The 19,404-nt window shown below is 41.3% G+C and overlaps 1 protein-coding gene across 1 annotated transcript in view; it reads right to left on the reverse strand.

The window, feature by feature from the left end:
* Ryr2 (ryanodine receptor 2) overlaps nucleotides 1–19,404 on the reverse strand; it is a 466,338-nt gene that overhangs the window by 303,869 nt on the left and 143,065 nt on the right. Inside the window, exon 13 of the mRNA XM_052156653.1 lies at nucleotides 1,906–2,070. Coding sequence (XP_052012613.1) covers nucleotides 1,906–2,070 — 165 coding nt within the window. The remainder of the gene's footprint in view (nucleotides 1–1,905; nucleotides 2,071–19,404) is intronic.

The raw sequence follows: 19,404 nt of genomic DNA on the forward strand, positions 1-19,404 counted from the left end.
TTTTTAAAAAGGCACAAAGTAATAAACTAACTTGGAGATAAAAATAATCCCAATTGTTTTAAGGATGTAGAAAGCTACAACACCTACAAAATAGGAGTGAAAATCCACAGTAAGGACTATAAAATGAATCAAATAAAAACAGTAAACAGAAGTTTATAAAAGCTAGATGAAAAATTTTAAAGGAGGATATAATAATAAAAATTACATATAATAAATAGATATAAAGAAACTTAAATCTCAAAACTGAAAGAAATGCAGAAGTTTACTTTGGAGGAATATGGCCAGGACAGAGAAAAACAGGCGTGTTCATGAGAAAATGCTGTGCACACCTACTATGATTCCAGACAGCACAACCACAGTAGGCCCTCGAAAGATGGAGTAAGGCAGACAGCCCGAGGAGTCAGCTAGCAAGCGTGGCCATTCAGCAGGCCTCCTTCCCCTCCTTCCCTGCTCTGGCTCTCCAAAGGCAGCACCAGCAGCTCCCACTCTGTGATACTTACCTGTGACTGTCAGTTTGCGTGGATTAAGAAGCACCTAAGGGCTTAACGAGGCATGCCTTGGAGGGTGTCTGGAAGGACATTTCCAGACAGAATTAACCTGCAGGACATTTCTCATTCAAAGCACGATGTCACAATACCGACTCACTTAAACTGTACGTGATTTACCTAATATTTTAGTAAGCTCTCTGTAAATGCTTTCAGGGCTCAAAGAGCATATAGTGGGCAAGCTGGGAAGGCAAGAACGTCTAACATGATCATTTAAGTTTTAAATGTGCAGGATGGATAAGCTTTGGGCTGACAAAACAGGAGCCGCGCACTAAAGAAACACCCTATCTAAAAACTCAGGTGTGCAAAGCTGTGATTTTCCTGAGGGATGACGAGGCATGCTTAGGCAACACACTGGCTCAGTGCGAAACTGATGTCTGGGAATCTAGGAACTGGAGGAAAAAGGCAGGAGTGCTGGTGCACGCCTTTGATGTCCGCACCCGGGAGGCAGAGGCAGAGAGAACTTTGTGAGTTTGAGACCAGCCCAAACTGCATAGGACAACTGCCAGAACTATATAGTGAGACTCTGGAGAGACAGAGATAGAGACAGGAAGAGAGAGACAGAGACAGGGAGAAAGAGACAGAAAGAGAGATAGAGAGAGAAAGAGAGAGAGAGGCAGACAGACACAGACACAGAGAGACAGAGAGAGGGAAGAAGGGAGGGAAGGAGGAAGAACGAGGGGGATGCAGACAGACAGAGAGAAACAGAGGGATGGAGGTAAAGATGGAGAGAGAAAGAGGAGACAGAGAGAAACAGAGAAGGAAGGAGACAAAGTCGAGGAGGAAACCAATGAGAGAGAGGTTTAGGTGGGCCTGGAGGGCACCACCACCAAGCATGATGGCCATCTTGTGAGGAAGAAGAGGCAGTAGCAAGAACGAAAGACAAAGGACATGAGATAGAGTAAGATAGAATCTACAGGACACTGACGTTATTCTCCCAATATGTGAATACATAAATCTCAAAGCTGTAATCTTATACATCATTGAGAAAAACCTTGCAAGGATTCACCCTAAAAAGCAACAAAAACAAAAACAAACAAACAAACAAAACAATAACAACAAAGCCAAAGCCTATTTTGGAGGGATAGTTACACAGGATTCAAGACACCAGAAATCTTATCATTCATTAATACTAGTCACTATTGCATTCTCAGATATACAAATGGGATCTGAAAAACTGGGCACTGGGGTTGCATGCATTGGCAAATGAAGTCAGTTCATGATTTTATAATCTTTTGGCTGAAAATTAACAAGCTGTGGGGCCTGATCTTCGGAGTGTAATGGCCAAGCAGGTGACTGCAGTCTCTACTTTTCGTCTGTGAGCTCGGCTGTATTGAGCCGCATCTGTGTGTAACCTTACCTTACGCTGAATGGCTCCCATGCGTGCCGATTTCACGTCCACGGCCTGGTAGGTTAGCCACAGGCCCGTATCCACATGCTGTATGTAGCAAATGGAGTCTCCATACTTGATTTCTGAGGTTCCCATGCCATCCACTTCTTTCCTGACCCCCACGTCCAATTTTTCCTGTGTATGAAAAGAGAATGGCATAGATTAAAAAAAATCAATAGTCTGTATCAATATAATACTATCTTCTAAAAGCGCTCCTTGATAAGCTCAGTTCTCTAGGTTCACTGAAGTTATGGCAATGGCCAAATATTATTTTTTAAAGATTTATTTTATTTTTGATAATTTGCATGTGTATGTGTCTAGGGTGTGTACAGAGTGTCACTGGACAGCAGAAGTGGACATCAGAGTGTCACTGGAGAGCAGACGTGGACTTCAGAGTGTCACTGGAGAGCAGACGTGGGCATCAGAGGCCCTGGATACAGAGCTCCAGGTAGTTGTGAGGCCCCTGACTGGGCTCTGGAAGCCAAACTTGGTTCCTTCGAAAGAACAACTGGACTCATAACTGCTTAGCCATCTTCCTAGCCTAGGGTTCAGTGTATCATTTTATTATCTATAAACAAAAATATCTCCCTACAGGTCCAGAACAAAAATGAGAGAAAAGCTTTGAATGTATCTAGAATTTAAAACCCAAAACCAAAACCACTCCCTTTATTCAGCCTGAACAATTTGGCTACGATACCTGTGAGGTGTTTATGGGCTGTCAGTGGTAACTGAATCTTATGTCTCTCAAACTAATCAAAGCTGTGGTTGTTGCTCCTATGGTTTCTGAGGTAAGCTGCGGAGGTCTGTATTCCTAAGAGGAGCTGAGACTCAGGAATTCAGTAGGCCAAATTCTTCAAAGTTCATTTTTTGAAGGTATGTGTGCGTGCATGTGTATATGTGCTCTGAAGGCCAGAACAAAAAAAAAGGTAATGCATCCCTTACAGCTAGAGTCACAGGCATGTGGGTGCTGGGATCTGAATCCTCTCCATCAGCAAAATCAATAAGCACAATTGTTACTGCAACTGCTATTCTTTGTTTTACCTGCATGCATGTCTGTGTACTTTATGCCATCCTTGACCCCCTGGGAGCAGGATGTGGGCATTCCCCTGTAACTGAGGTGACAGGTCATTGTAAGCCACCATGTGAGTACTAGGAATCAAACCTATATTCTCTGGAAAAGCAGCCAGTGCTCGCAAGCATGGAGGCCATCTCTCTAGCCCTGTGGTAGTTCCTAAGTGACAGTCTCAGCGCTGAATGGACACCTTCCTGTTTCTCAGTCAGGCCTACCTGAATAACTATCCTTGCTAAGTTGCAGTTGTATTTTTTCTAGGTCTTGGTTATTTGATTATTGATGAAAATGGTGTGAGTGTATATGTGTATGTGTTTACATGAATGTGTTCACATGTGTGTGTTCAGTGTTCACATGTGTGTTTTTACATGTGTTGTATTTTCATATGTGTGCGTGCTCACATGTGTGTTTGTTCACCTGTGTGGGTGTGCTTGCTTGTGGAATCTAGAGGATTACTTAATTATCATTTTTCAAGCATTACCCCCCCCCCCCCCCCCCCCCCCGTTTACTCTCTGAGAGAGGTTATCACACTGGTGAAGTGTGTACCAAGGAGGCTGGGCTAGCAGGGCAGAGGACCCAGGAATCTGCTGCCTCTGTTTTTCTAACACTGGATTATAAACACATGCTGCCACACCCAGATTTTCTTCTTTTACAAAGGCTCTGAAAATCAAAGTCATGTCCTCAGATTCCAAGGTGAGCACTGGACTGATTCAGACCATCTACTACTTAAATGTACTTAAATGTTTATTGGAGAATAACTTGAAGCAAAAATATTTGAGTTTTGATTTTTTTTTTTTTAATCTAAAGGATCTGTTCAAAAGCGAAGTGAAGTCTGAAGGCCAAGTCTGGTACCGAGGAGGCTTCATGCCGATCTGATCAGTGCCTGGGATCCAGATACAGCAGGATTGCTTCACGTCTAAGGCCTGCCTGCTCTGCAGAACAGGTTCCAGGCCAAGCCCAAGCGAGGCTACACAGGGATGGCCCTGTCCAGCCTTACGAGGAGGGTAAGTGCCTAGTCTTACTGTAGCTTGTTACACCAGGCTCTGCTGACATCCCTGTAAGGGAGGCCTGCTCTTCTCTAGAGGGAAGAGGAGTGGGGGAAGAACAGAGGTGGAAGGGACGACTGGGAAGAAGGCAGGGTGGGGAGAAACTGTGGTTAGGATGTAATGTATAAGGGAAGAATAAATAAATGAATAAATAAACAAATAAATGATTGCGGAGAAAAATTAAAACAAAACAAAATGCCACAGATTCTTCATGACTCTGATTTTTTCTTTTTTATTGATAACTAATAATCCTTTAGTAACCCTAAAGAGAATGAGCAGATAAACTTCAAATTCAAATGAGTTTCAATTCTCAATATTGAAAGGCCAAGGTCGCCCCTGAAGCCTACAATTATCAACTAAGTTGAATCAACTATTATGCAAATAACTTGGAACAATGTTCTAAGAATCAGCAATAAAACAGATAAACTATTGTAATTTCATTCTATCAGATGAGATAGAGTGGTAATCTACTTATGCCAACCCTGTCAATGGGAAAATTAAATTCTGGAAAATATAACAATGTAATTATCTCTTCAGAAGAAAACAATGAGTCTCTAAACATTTTTTTCTTTTAGCCGGGAAATGAGTTTACAGCCTAATTATTTGTGTTTTTGAGAAGTCTTGCACTCATTAGGTGCACAGTGAGGTTTTGTTGGCTTCCCATTGCAATGGGCCACAGCTACTTGGTGGGGTTTTAATGAGGAGATTTTGTAGGGACTTAGTAACGGTGACCTTGAGTCAGGTAAGAACTTGCTAAAATGGCGGAAACTCCCAGGGTCCTGGCTGTTCTTCCCTTTGTTCATTTCCTATAGCTCAGGCTTAGGAGAAATTAAGATGAAAATTATTAAGCATTCCAGTGCAGGTTATGGGCTGGGTAGCTCAAGTGTTTTGCCCCCTTACTCTGAAGAGACCGAGGTAGCAGAATAAACTCCATTTTGCTTCTAAGATTCCATTTTAAGTTAACTTGCCCTTAGAGGGGCAGGAATGCCCCCACCCTTGAGGTCTGAGAAAAATCAAACCTCAGCTGCAAATAGACAGCTGCAGCTAGCTGATAACAACAGAGTGGGCTAAGAAAACATAAGTTGTCCCCAGGTCAAGGTGCTCCTTTCTGACGTATGCTCCCTCCTCATGGTTGCAAAGGAAGGTGTGTGGTCCAAACCTAAGCTTGAATAAAGACTCTCAGGTGCTTGCATCAGAGTTGTGGTTCCTGGTGGTCTCTTTGGGAGTTTTGCAATCTGGGCACAACAACTCAAAGGACTGAAACTAGAGCTCATAGGGGTTTGCAGAGGATCAAGATGTTTTTAGTCACTGTGATGGCAGATCAGACATGCTCTGTGTAGAGGATCCAGCACATGAATTCAGGTGTGCAAAGGTCAGAGACAGCATGGGTCTCCCAGAGATTGAGTTACAGGCAGCTGTTAGCCTCCCAGTGTGGATGGGTTCTGAGAACTGAGTTCTACAAGCAGGTCCTTAACTTCTGAGCTTTCTCTTCAAGCTTCTTTTTTTATAACACTAAAGGAAGGAGGGGTTTGTTCATTAGGGGCATAGCCTGGGGAGTTCTCTAAGTTGATCACTGACAGATCAAGGCTACTGTGAGTCTTCCTTCCCACAAGAAATCTGATTTTACTTACATGCACAGACATAAGATGGAAAACAGGAAAGTCTCCCTAAACATTCGCTTGGAGACACAGTTCCTTTATTGCACATGTGCCCAAACCTGCCTAGGCTGGACTGACCTTTTGGGATTGAACTACTATAAGTTTAGTGGTTGTTAAGGTGAGAAGAAACTTACCCTATAGCCCAAAGAGGGTTATCCCTGTGGTTTACTGGAGGGTTCCAGGTTGCTAACAAGTTGCTGGATGCATTGATGAATGTAAAGGGATAAAATGCAGACAGAGTACTTCTAGGTAAAAAGCCCAGACTTCAGGGAGCATTATCGGAAAAAGAGTGTGAGTACCAAACCAGCAGAGTTCTAGGTTGCTAAGCCTCGGTGTGTTGAACAACAAAAAGTAACAGAGTATCAGAAGCCAAGAAGATGGCATGGCTAAAAGCTTCCAACATGTAGTAAGCCCACATTCAGTAGAAGAAGCAAATTAGGCAAGTGACGGCCATGCAGAAACCCCACACCGGGCTTCCCTTCCTCAGATCAGGGACTTTAACTGTCACATTGAGTTTTAAATTATATTTTTAGATTGAGTTACTACACTTTAGAAAATTGAGATTAGTTGTACCTCTCATATGTAACTATTATAATATTCAGAGAAAATAAAAGCAGAAAGGAATTGCACAGTAGAAGTCCTAAGAACAACAAACAACATTTAGCCTGGCTTACAGACACCAGCCTTTCCCTCAGGGCATACCTGGCTCTATAAGAACCACTCAGGCAAAAAGCGGCAATAGCCTCCCTGGCTTGAGGCATCAAAAGAGACACACTCAAATGCAGATGGATCCAAAACCTTTACAGAAACCCATCCAAATTCTTGCTGACCTGTGACTCAGGTATGCAGGGAAGAGAGTCAGAACAAAGGCAGCAGGTGGAGCTGAGAGACTGTGAAGAAAGGCAAACAACTGCTGACTGCCAGAGAAACAGGTTTCAGTCGAGCAGGGTCACTTGTCTGCAAGGCTGAAATAAGTCTCCCCAGGAGGTAGTTTCTGATATCCATTAGGCTGTCAAAATAAACACCAGGAAAAGGAAGCAAGGATATGGGGATATGTGAATCCTGATCATACAGCTGGAAGACAAAGACCTTAAGGCAGCTGTTGTCATGCTTCTATTTCCATGTGTGGGGTGTCTCTGTGTGTGTGCATGCGTGCCTGTGTGTGTGTGTGTGTATGTGTGTGTGTGTGTCACACACACATACATGCACACATGCATATTTTTACATATGTGTGAGTACATGTGTGGGTACAGTTACATGTGTGTTCTTGTAATGTGGAAGTCCAAGTTTGATGCTGGGAACTATTCTCATTGTTCTTCTACCTAATTTACTGAGGCAGTCTCTCAACCAAAGCGATAGCTCATTGATAAAGCTGGTCTCCACAGCCACCTTGCTCTGTGGATTCCTGTTTCTGTCTTCCATGCATAAAACCCAACAGACATTTATATAAGTTCTAGGGATCCAAATTCTGCTCCTCATGCATGTGTGTCAAGCACATTAACCACTGTGCCATCTTCCTTTCCACTAAAGCATCTATTATACATATAAAATATACTGAAGTGCCAAAGGAAATCCCTTTATCCATATAAGGAATACATAGATAAGTGATCTCTGCCAGAAAATGCAGTATATATTTAACACACACACACACATATACACACACTCACACACACACATATACATACACACTTACACACACATATACATACACACTTACACACACATATACACACACTTACATGCACATATATACACACACACACACACACACACATATATACACACACACTTACACATACATTTACACATACACACATACACACACAAGCTGATAGCAATAATAAGAATATTGGATTAGTTGGATACCACAAGAGCTAGAAGACAAGAGGTCAATGAAATTGGAATAACATCAGCAGGAATATCCAATCTGAAGATCGCACTGGTACCAAAAGGGCTCTCTCTGCTGCGAGATATGTGGGTTGTACATAGATCCCAACAGTGGGATCATAACTTCAATGAGGGGATGGTAGTGAGCCTGAGGCCAGCCTGGCATGCACAATAAGTTCCAGGCAAACCTTGGGGTTCAGAGCAAGATCCCATCTCATGTAATGCAAACCAAAGCAAACAAAAGCAGAAGCGAAGATACTTTGCCATTAAATAGAAATTTACCCCAAAAGGCAATACAGTTTACTTTGTATACCTAGTATATCCATCAGGTACCTATTATAGCCAATCAAAGAAACCCTAAGATCATAGCTATCATCTGAGCATTCATTCTATTCTAACTATTCATAACTATTGCTATTCATTTTTAGATCTTGGGGATTATGAATTCTGAAGGAAATATGTTCAACCCATTATTGTACATACATAATGTTTTGTCCCTTTTTACTTATGTATTGGTACGAAAACTGCTGTCCACTACCAGCCAGTGTGCTATTTATTGAAATTAACTGAAATTGTTCTGTATTCTCAGAATCTGATCAGGGCCTGCAAATGTCAGGATCTTTTATTTTTATTTTAAAAAAAAAAGGATTTTATTTTTTATTACGTGCATTTATGTATGGGTATGTGCAACTAAATGCAAGTATCATAAGGGCCAGAGGAGGGAATCAGTTCCCTCAGAACTGTAGTTACAGATTGTTGTGGGCCACCCAACATATATTCTTAGAATGGAGCTCCTGGTCTCTGTACGAGTATGTTGTGGATGGCCCTGGCACTGTTGTATTTTGATATTAATTCTGCTTTCCCAGGATGGGTTATATGGAATAAGGAATGAGTCACATACTATGGTGACTCCTTGGGAACCATCCCCTAATGAATAAGCGAATTAATCACTGGGTGAGTAGGCAGGACTTCTTCCAGGTTGGACAGAGGAAGAGAGGAAGCAGGAGAGAGTTAGGGGCTTAGGGGACGGGGCTGGAGATAGAGCATAAAAACAAGATGTAGCTGCTAGTGTCTCCCCATTCAATGGTGGATTCACCAGCACCAGAGGATTTACATTGTATACGGCTTACAAGATTAGGATTCTACTTGTTGTACCCAGAGATTGATTGAGTTACCATTGTTTCTGAACTAAGTCTGGGTGTCATTTTCCTTCACACAGCAGTTCGACTGGGTTCAAGAGAGAAAGGTACTACTGCAAAGCGTGGGGTTGCCAGATGTGCACCACAAAAGCCGTGGAAGATTTGAAGCATGGGGCTGGTGTGGTAATGACCAGCCAGTGGGAACTTAGCAAGTGTGTGGAGATGTCTCTGGAGCTCTAGGCCAGAGTGTCTGCCTAGATGAGAACACCCCACTGGAGCTATGTGGCACTTTGGTGCCCAGTGTAATGTGGGAACTTACTGTTCTTCTTAGCATTTCCCACAACACTAGTGCTCGTAACTGCTGAGCCATCTGTCTGGGCACATAGAAGGCCACGTCTCAACAACAATAGACAATATCCTTCCTGAACAAATAAAGGACCACACATCCCTTCCCATGTCCCATAGATAATGTGCCAACAAATACTCATAAAATTACATTCAGGGAATGGCTTTAAAATGAGAACACATACCCCCCAAATGGGCACACTAATCTGGCTTGTTATGAAGTAGAAACTACCTCTGAGCCAACTGTGGCCTTTGGTAAGTGACACAGAAGCATACTAAAACTAGTGCTGTAGAATTGTTATCTAGGTGGCGGTGGCAGCGGCGGCAGCAGCTCGTCCAGCAGAGAGGGCCACCACCAGTGGAACCAAGGCGACAGGGACCAGGCAGGTCCTGCGATTGCTACCACTGGCCACCACCACCACTGGCCACCGCCAGCCAGCCAGGCTGCAAGCCGTGGCAGAGTTACAGTGCTTTTTACCACACTGAAGCCTCATTAGACCTCTGCCTCCTCTAGCCAGTTATGAGAGGTGCTCTGCCATCTTGGCTCCCAGATGCCAGAGCGATCTGACAGTGCCAGGTACGAAGACATAGTCTGAGGCTAACATCACTTGGGTCTAAACCTGTCAGGCTCTGGCCTGTACCCAGGCCCTGGGCAGTTCGGTGGGCCATCTATGGGCCAACCCAGCCAGGAGGCCGTGTGCCCTGCAGACTGCCCAGCACTTGCAGGGGTGCATGCCCTCATCTTGGCTACCAGATGCCAGAGAGATATAACAGACAAATCCAGCTAGCAGACATAACCCAAGGCTAACATCCCTTGGGTTTAAGCCTGACAGTCTTTGGCCTGCACCCAGGCCCTGGGCAGCTCAGTGGGCCATCTGTGTGCCAACCCAGCCAGGAGGTCATTTGCCCCACAGACTGCCCAGCACTTGCAGGGGCATGCACCACCATCTTGGTTACCTGACAGAACCAGTTAGCAAACATAGCCCGAGGCTAACATTGCTCGGGCATAAGCCTGTGAGGATTATACCTGGACTCAGGGCCAGGGCAGCTAGGCCAGCTGTGAGTGTACTAACCCAGTTGGGCGATCTGTTGCCCTGCAGAGGGATTAGCACTCAGAAAAGGTCCCTGCAGCATCCACCATCATCACTCCCTGAAGGAGCAAACGGGCAACACCAGGTTCACAGAGAAAACTTGGGGCAGGGCACACTAGGGCTCCAAGGGCACCCAAGAAGAGGGCAACACATCAGCAATCTGTGCCAGGGGGAACTCAGTCATCCAGTGTTGCAGAAATAGCCTTACAGGTTCACAGGAGGTTCAAACACAAGCCAGTGACAACAAGACCAACTAACACCAGATAACAAGATGGCAAAAGGCAAATGTAGGAACGTTGCTAACAGAAATCTAGGCAATATGACAGCATCTGAACCCAATTCTCCAATAACAGCAAGTCCTGGATATGCCAACACACCAGAAAAACAAGATTTAGATTTAAAATCACTGGTCATGACGCTGCTAGAGGAACACAAAAAGGACATAAATAAATCTCTTCAAGAAATACAGGGAAACATGAATAAGTTAGAAGCCCTTAAAAGGAAACACAAAAATCATTTAAAGAAATTCAGGAAAACAAGGCTCAAGAGATAGAAGCCAATAAAGAAGAAATGCAATCAATCAATCAATCAATCAATAAATAAATAAATAAAATAAAAATAAAAAAATTTTTAAAAAAACCCTTAAAGAAATGGAGGAGAAATTGAGTCAACAGGCAGAAGTCATGAAAGAGGAAACACAAATATCTCTTAAAGCATTAAAGGAAAACATAAACAAACAAATGAAGGAACTGAGCAAAACCATCCTGGATCTAAAAAAAGAAGTAGAAACAACTGAGAAATCACAAAGGGAGACAACTTTGGTCATAGAAAACCTTGGGAAGAAATTAGGGGCCATAGATGCATATATCAATAACAGAATACAAGAGATGGAAGAAAGAATCTCAGATGCCGAAGATACCATAGAAACCATTGACTCAACAGTCAAAGAAAATGCAAAATGCAAAAAGCTTGTAACCCAGAACACCCAGGAAATTCAGGACACAATGAGAAGACCAAACCTAAGGATTATAGATATAGATGAGAGTGAAGATTTACAACTTAAAGGGTCAGCAAATATCTTCAATAAAATTATGGAAGAAAACTTCCCTAACCTAAAGAGAGAGATGCCCATGAATATACAAGAACCCTACAGAAATCCAAACAGACTGGACCAGAACAGAAATACCTCCTGTCACATCATAATCAAAACACCAAATATACTAAACAAAGAAAGAATATTAAAGGCAGTAAGAGAAAAAGGCCAAGTAACATATAAGGGAAGACCTATCAGAATTATACCAGACTTCTCACCAGAGACCATGAAAGTTAGAAGATCCTGGGCAGATCTCATGCAGACTATAAGAGAACACAAATGTCAGCCAAGACTACTACACCCAGCAAAACTCTCAATCACCATAGATGGAGAAACCAAGATATTCCATGACAAAACCAAATTTACACAATATCTTTCCACAAACCCAGCCCTACAAAGAATAACAGGAGGAAAGCTCCAATACAAGGAGGGAAACTACACCCTGGAAAAAACAAGATAGCAACATTCTTTCATCAAACCCAAAAGAAGATAAACACTCAAGTATAAAATAAAATGACAGGAAGTAGTAATCACTATTCCTTCATATCTCTTAACATCAATGGTCTCAATTCCCCAATAAAAAGACATAGACTAATAGACTGGATAAGGAAACAGGACCCTACATTTTGCTGCATAGAGGAAACACACCTCAGTGTCAAAGACAAAAACTAACTTAAAGTTAAAGGCTGGAAGACAATTTTACAAGCAAATGGTCTCAGGGAAAGAGCCAGAGTGGCCATTCTAATATCACATAAAATTGACTTTCAACCTAAAGTCATCAAAAGAGACTTGGAAGGACACTTCTTGTTGGTCAAAGGAAAAATCCATCAAGAAGAACTCTAAATTCTGAATATCTACGGGTCAAATGCAAGGGCACCCTCATTCGTAAAAGAAACTTTACTAAAGCTCAAAGCACACATTGCACCTAACACAATAATTGTGGTTGACTTCAAAACTTCACTCTCCTCAATGGACCAATCAGGAAAACAGAAACTTAACAGGGACACAGTAAAACTAATTGAAGCTTTTGACCAATTGGATTTAACTGATATTTATAGAACATTTCACCCTAAAGCAAAAGAATATACCTTTTTCTCAGCACCTCATGGTACCTTCTCCAAAATCAACCATATAATTGGTCACAAGACAGACCTCAACAAATATAAGATCGACCTAATCCCACGCCTCCTATCAGATTACTATGGAGTAAGAGTGGTCTTCAATAGCAACAAAAACAACAGAAAGCCCACGACACATGGAGGCTGAACAATATTCTACTCAATGATACCTTGGCCAAAGAAGAAATAAAGAAATCAAAGACTTTTTAGAATTTAACGAAAAAGAAGGCACAACATACCCAAATCTTTCGGACACAATGAAAGCAGTGCTAAGAGGAAAACTCACAGCCCTGAGTGCCTCCAAAAAGAAACGGGAGAGAGCATACACTAGCAGCTTAATGGCACATGTGAAAGCTCTGGAACAAACAGAAGCTAATTTACCCAGGAGGAGTAGAAGACAGGAAATCATCAAACTCAGGGCTGAAATCAATCAAGTGGAAACAAAGAGAACCATACAAAGAATCAACAAACCCAGGAGCTGATTCTTTGAGAAAATCAACAAGATAGATAAACCCTTAGCCATACTAACCGAAGGGCACAGAGACACAATCCAAATTAACAAAATTAGAAATGAAAGGGGGGATATAACAACAGAAACTGAGGAAATTCAGAAAATCAGATCCTAATACAAAAGCCTATACTCAACACAACTGGAGAATCTGGAGGCAATGGACAATTTTCTAGACAGATACAAAATACCAAAATTAAATCAGGATCAAATAGATCATCTAAACAGTCCCATAACCCCTAAAGAAATAGAAGGGGTCATAGAAAGTCTTCCAACCAAAAAAAGCACAGGACCAGATGGTTTCAGTGCAGAATTCTATCAGATCTTCAAAGAAGACCTATCACCAATACTCTCCAAACTATTCCACAAAATAGAAACAGAAGGAACACTACTCAACTCCTTCTATGAAGCCACAATTACACTGATAGCAAAACCACACAAAGATCCAACAAAGAAAGAGAACTTCAGACCAATTTCCCTTATAAACATCGATGCAAAAATACTCAATAAAATTCTTGCCAATTGAATCCAAGAACACATCAAAATGATCATCCACCTTGATCAAGTAGGCTTCATCCCAGGGATGCAGGGATGGTTCAATATATGGTCATCCATCAATGCAATCCACTACATAAACAAACTCAAAGAAAAAAAACTACATGGTCATTTCATTGAATGCTGAAAAGTCAATTGACAAAATTCAGCATCCTTTCATGCTTAAAGTCTTAGAAAGAACAGGAATTCAAGACCTATACCTAAACATAGTAAAAGCAATATACAGCAAGCAAGTATCCAACATCAAACTAAATGGAGAGAAACTTGAAGCAATCCCACTAAAATCAGGGACTAAACAAGGCTGCACCCCTCTCTCCTTATCTTTTCAATATTGTCCTTGAGGTACTACCTAGGGCAATTAGACAACATAAGGAGGTCAAAGGGATACAAATTGGAAAAAAAGAAGTCAAACTATCACTATTTGTAGATGATATGATAGTCTACTTAAGTGACTGGGGGGTGGGGGGAACTCTACCAGAGAACTCCTACACCTGATAAACAACTTCAGCAAAGTGGCTGGTTATAAAATCAACTCAAGCAAATAAGTAACCTTCCTATACTCAAAGGATAAGCAGGCTGAGAAAGAAATTAGGGAAATGACACCCTTCACAATAGCCACAAACAATATAAAGTATCTTGGTGTGACTCTGACCAAACAAATGAAAGATCTGTATGACAAGAACTTCAAGTCTATGAAGAAGGAAACAGAAGACGACCTCAGAAAATGGAAATATCTTCCATGCTTGTGGATTGGCAGGATTAATATAGTTAAAATGGCCATCTTGCCAAAAGCAATATACAGATTCAACGCAGTACCCATCAAAATTCCAACTCAGTTCTTCATAGAGTTAGAAAGAGCAATTCTCAAATTCATCTGGAATAACAAAAAGCCCAGGATAGCTAAAACTATTCTCAGCAACAAAAGAAATTCTGGGGGAAGCAGTATCCCTGATTTCAAGCAATACTGCAGAGCAATAGTATTAAAAACTGCATGGTATTGGTACAGTGACAGGCAGGCAGATCATTTCAATCCAGAAATGAACCCACACAGTTATGGCCACTTGATCTTCGATGAGGGGCTGAAAACATCCAGTGGAAAAAAGAGCCTTTTCAACAAATTGTGCTGGATCAACTGGAGGTCAGCATGCAGAAGAATGCATATGGATCCATCCTTATCTCCTTGTACTAAGCTCAACTCCAAATGGATCAAGGTCCTCCACATAAAGCCAGACACACTGAAGCTAATAAAAAAGAAATTGGGGAAGACCCTTGAGGACACTGGTACAGGGGGAAAGTTCCTGAACAGAACACCAATAGCTTATGCTCTAAGATCAAGAATTGAGCAATTGGACCTCATAAAATTACAAAGTTTCTGTAAGGCAAAGGACACCATCAAAAGGACAAATCGGCAACCAACAAATTGGGAAAAGATCTTTACCAACCCTACATCCGACAGAGGGCTAATATCCAATATATACAAAGAACTCAAGAAGTTAGACCCCAGAAAAGCAAATAACCCTATTAAAAATGGGATACAGAGCTAAACAAAGAATTTTCACCTGAGGAACTTTAGATGGCTGAGAAGCATCTTATAAAATGCTCAACATCATTAGTCATTAGGGAAATGCAAATCAAAACAACCCTGAGATTTCACCTTACACCAGTCAGAATGGCGAAGATTAAAAACTCAGGAGACAGCAGGTGTTGGCAAGGATGTGGAGAAAGAGGAACACTCTTCCACTGCTGGTGGGAATGCAAATTGGTAAAACCACTCTGGAAATCAGTCTGGCGGTTCCTCAGAAAACGGGGCAAGTCACTTCTGGAGGACCCTGCTATACCACTTCTGGGCATATACCCAGAGGATTCCCCAGCATGTAATAAGGATACATGTTCCACTATGTTTATAGCAGTCCTATTTATAATAGCCAGAAGCTGGAAAGAACCCAGGTGTTCCTCAACGGAGGAATGGATACAAAAAATGTGGTATATATATATACAATGGAGTACTATTCAGCCATTAGAAACAATGAATTCATGAAATTCTTAGACAAATGAATGGAGCTGGAGAACATCATACTAAGTGAGGTAACCCAGTCTCAAAAGATCAATCATGGTATGTACTCACTGATAAGTGGATATTAGCCTAGAAAACTGGAATACCCAAAACATAATCCACATATCAAATGATGTCCAAGAAGAACTGAGTAGCCCCTGGTTCTGGAAAGGCTCAGTGAAGCAGTATAGGGCAATACCAGAACAGGGAAGTGGGAAAGGGTTGATGGGGGAACAGGGGGAGGAAAGAAGGCTTATGGGACTTTCAGGGAGTGGGGAGCCAGAAAAGGGGAAATTATTTGAAGTGTAAATAAAAAATATATTGAATAAAAAAAAGAATTGCTATCTGGACACTTTATTGGCTAAAATTGACCATCTTAATTCTATATATGTGTCGTATAACTAACTGAAAGGGAAAAACTGAAAGGTCCTTAGTCTTGTTTAATGACAGTCTTACTTATTTTTAATTATACATTAAGTTATTGATAATAGGTATTTACATACCCATATCCTTAAGACAAGCAACAGTTAAGGTTAAAAAAAACCCTAAAAGGTCAAAAGAGAATATACAGCAATGGAAACAGCTCAGCAGGGAGAGATGTCTATTGCCAAGACTGAGGATCTGGGTTTTAAGTCTGGGACTCACATGTTAGAAGGAGAGAACTGCCCCAAGTTGTCTTCTGACCATCATATGAACTCTCTGGCACATGAGCATACACACACACACACATACATACATAAATGCACACACACATATACACATGTACACACACACATACACACATGCACATACATATATACACATATATATACCCATATGCACACACACTCACATACATATACACATGCACAGACATGCACACATGTGTGCACATGCACGTGCACACACAAGCACACAGCCATTCACACACATACACATATACACATACACACATGCACACATACACATATACACATGCACATACACATGCATATATATATACACATGCACATACACACACATATATATACACATACACAAATGCATACATGTGCATAAACACATGCGCACACACACATATGCACATATACACATATACATATATACACATGCACATATATATTTGTACATGTACACATGCACATACACATACATGTACACACACATGTATACACACATGCACACATATATACACACACACACACACGCACATACATATATACACATACATATACCCATATGCACACACACTCACATACATATACACATGCACAGACATGCACACATGTGTGCACATGCACGTGCACACACAAGCACACAGCCATTCACACACATACACATATACACATACACACATGCACACATACACATATACACATGCACATATACATGCATATATATACACATGCACATACACACACATATATATACACATACACAAATGCATACATGTGCATAAACACATGCGCACACACACATGCACATATACACATATACATATATACACATGCACATATATATTTGTACATGTACACATGCACATACACATACATGTACACACACATGTATACACACATGCACACATACACACACACACACACACACATATACTTTGCTCTTATTTCCATCTCTCAAGGTTTTGTCCCATCTGCTATGCTCTGTCCCTTCCTTGGTGTCCACTAACAATTTTATATTTATATATTTATAGTTTTATATGGTTGTTTTTATGGAAAAATAATATAAAAATAAATCTTTTTAACCTATTTTGAAATTATTTATATTTTCTGAACACTCATATACACTCATATATATATGAGTCTTCTCTCTGCATAGAGAGATGGTAATCTATGCAGTATGTACACCTGCTTGCCAGAAGAGGGCATCAAATCCCATTATAGATGGTTGTCAGTCACTATGTGATTGCTGGGAATTGAACTCAGGACTTCTGAAAAAGCAGTCAGTACTCTTAACCTCTGAGCCATCCCTCTAGCTGATGTTTTTTCCCATTTAATTCCCTAGTCATGGCAGGCTTTTGAAGTGCAGACAATGACAGGTGAGTGATTTCTCTTCTCTATTAATTATTAAGATTTATCAGTGAGAACAGCAGCCATACCCAAGTGGCATAGGGAGGCAGCTTCACCACCCAGGAATGTGGAGAGGCCTGCCTGCACAGCTAGAACCATCCCCGCCACTGCTTAGAGAATGATGCCAGGAACCCTCTTGTGGAAGCCCTCCGAATTCTGTCTCTGGCTTGGAACCACCCTCTGCCACCTCACACCATATCCAAGTGACACATGGAGGTAGCTAATCACCAAGGAGTGCAGAGAGGCCAGACAGCACAGGTAGGATCAGCCCTGCTACTCAGAGGAAACAGCCAGAAATTCTGAGGACAAAAGAGCCTAGGAGCAGCCTGGGACAGGGGTCTTTGGATTTCTCCCTTCACTTAGCATTGACTGGGGCCTCAGAGTTACATACCCAAATATAATCACAGGAGAGCAGGTCTCAGAAGAGTAGCTACATACTGGTGTACACAAAGAGAACAGGTCTCCCAGGACCACAGATACAAAGGCTTGCATGAAAGATAAGCCACAGTAAGAGACAGCAACACCAGCTAACATCAGATAACCAGATGGCAAAAGGTAAACACAAGAACATTACTAACAGAAACTAAAGGCAACATGGCATCATTTGAACCAAGTTCTCCCACAACAGCAAGCCCTGGATACCCCCAACACACCAGAAAAAGCAAGATCTGGATTTAAAAATCATATCTCATGATGCTAATAGAGTATTTCAAGAAGGACATAAATAACACCCTTAAAAAGGTACAGGAGAACATGAGTCAACAGTCAGACGCACTTAAAAAGGAAACACAAAAATTATTTAAATAAAGAGAGGAAAACATGGGTCAACAGGTGGAAGCACTTAAAGAGGAAATATAAAAATCCCTTAAAGAATTACAGGAACTAATGAGACATTCCAAGTATCCTAAGCCCCTAGCCAATGACATTTGCCCATCCTAGCAGTCCCTAGCCTCAGTCCCCTAACACATTATAAGCCATCTATCACCCTAAGTAAAGTTGATCTGCCTACTGAAAAAAAAAAAAAAGAATTACAGGAAAACACATGTGCACGCGCACACACACACACACACATACACACACACACACACAAAGTAAAGGGACTGAGTAAAACTATCCAGGATCTAAAAATAATTAGAAACAACTACGAAAAAACAAAAGGAGACAACTCTAGAGATAGAAAACCTAGGAAAGAAATCAGAAATCATAGATACAAACATCAACAACAGGATTCAAGAGATAGATAAAAGAAACTCAGGTGCTGAAGATTCCATAGAAAGCATTGACTCAACAGTCAAAGAAAATGCAAAAGGCATAAAGCTTGTCACCCAAAACATCCAGGAAATCCAGGACACAATGAGAAGACCAAACCTAAGGATTATAGATATAGATGAGAGCAAGGATTTACAACTTAAAGGCCCAGCAAATGTCTTCAACAAAATTATAGAAGAAAACTTCCCTAACCTAAAGAAAGAGATGCCCATGAACATACAAGAAGCCTACAGAACTCCAAAAAGACAGGACCAGAACATAAATTCCTCCTGTCACATAATAATCAAAACACCAAATATTCTATACAAAGAAAGAATATTAAAAGCAGTAAGAGAAAAAGGTCAAGTAACATATAAAGGAAGAACTATCAGAATTACACCAGACTTCTAACCAGAGACCATGAAAGCAAGAAGATCCTGGGCAGATCTCATACAGACCCTAAGAGAACACAAATGCCAGCCCAGGCTACTATACCCAGCAAAATGCTCAATCACCATAGATGGAGAAAGCAAGATATTCTATGATAAAACCAAATTTATACAATATGTTTTCACAAATCCAGTCCTACAAAGGAA

The sequence above is a fragment of the Apodemus sylvaticus genome, chromosome 14 (assembly GCF_947179515.1).
Source record: "Apodemus sylvaticus chromosome 14, mApoSyl1.1, whole genome shotgun sequence".
Lineage (NCBI taxonomy): Eukaryota > Metazoa > Chordata > Mammalia > Rodentia > Muridae > Apodemus > Apodemus sylvaticus.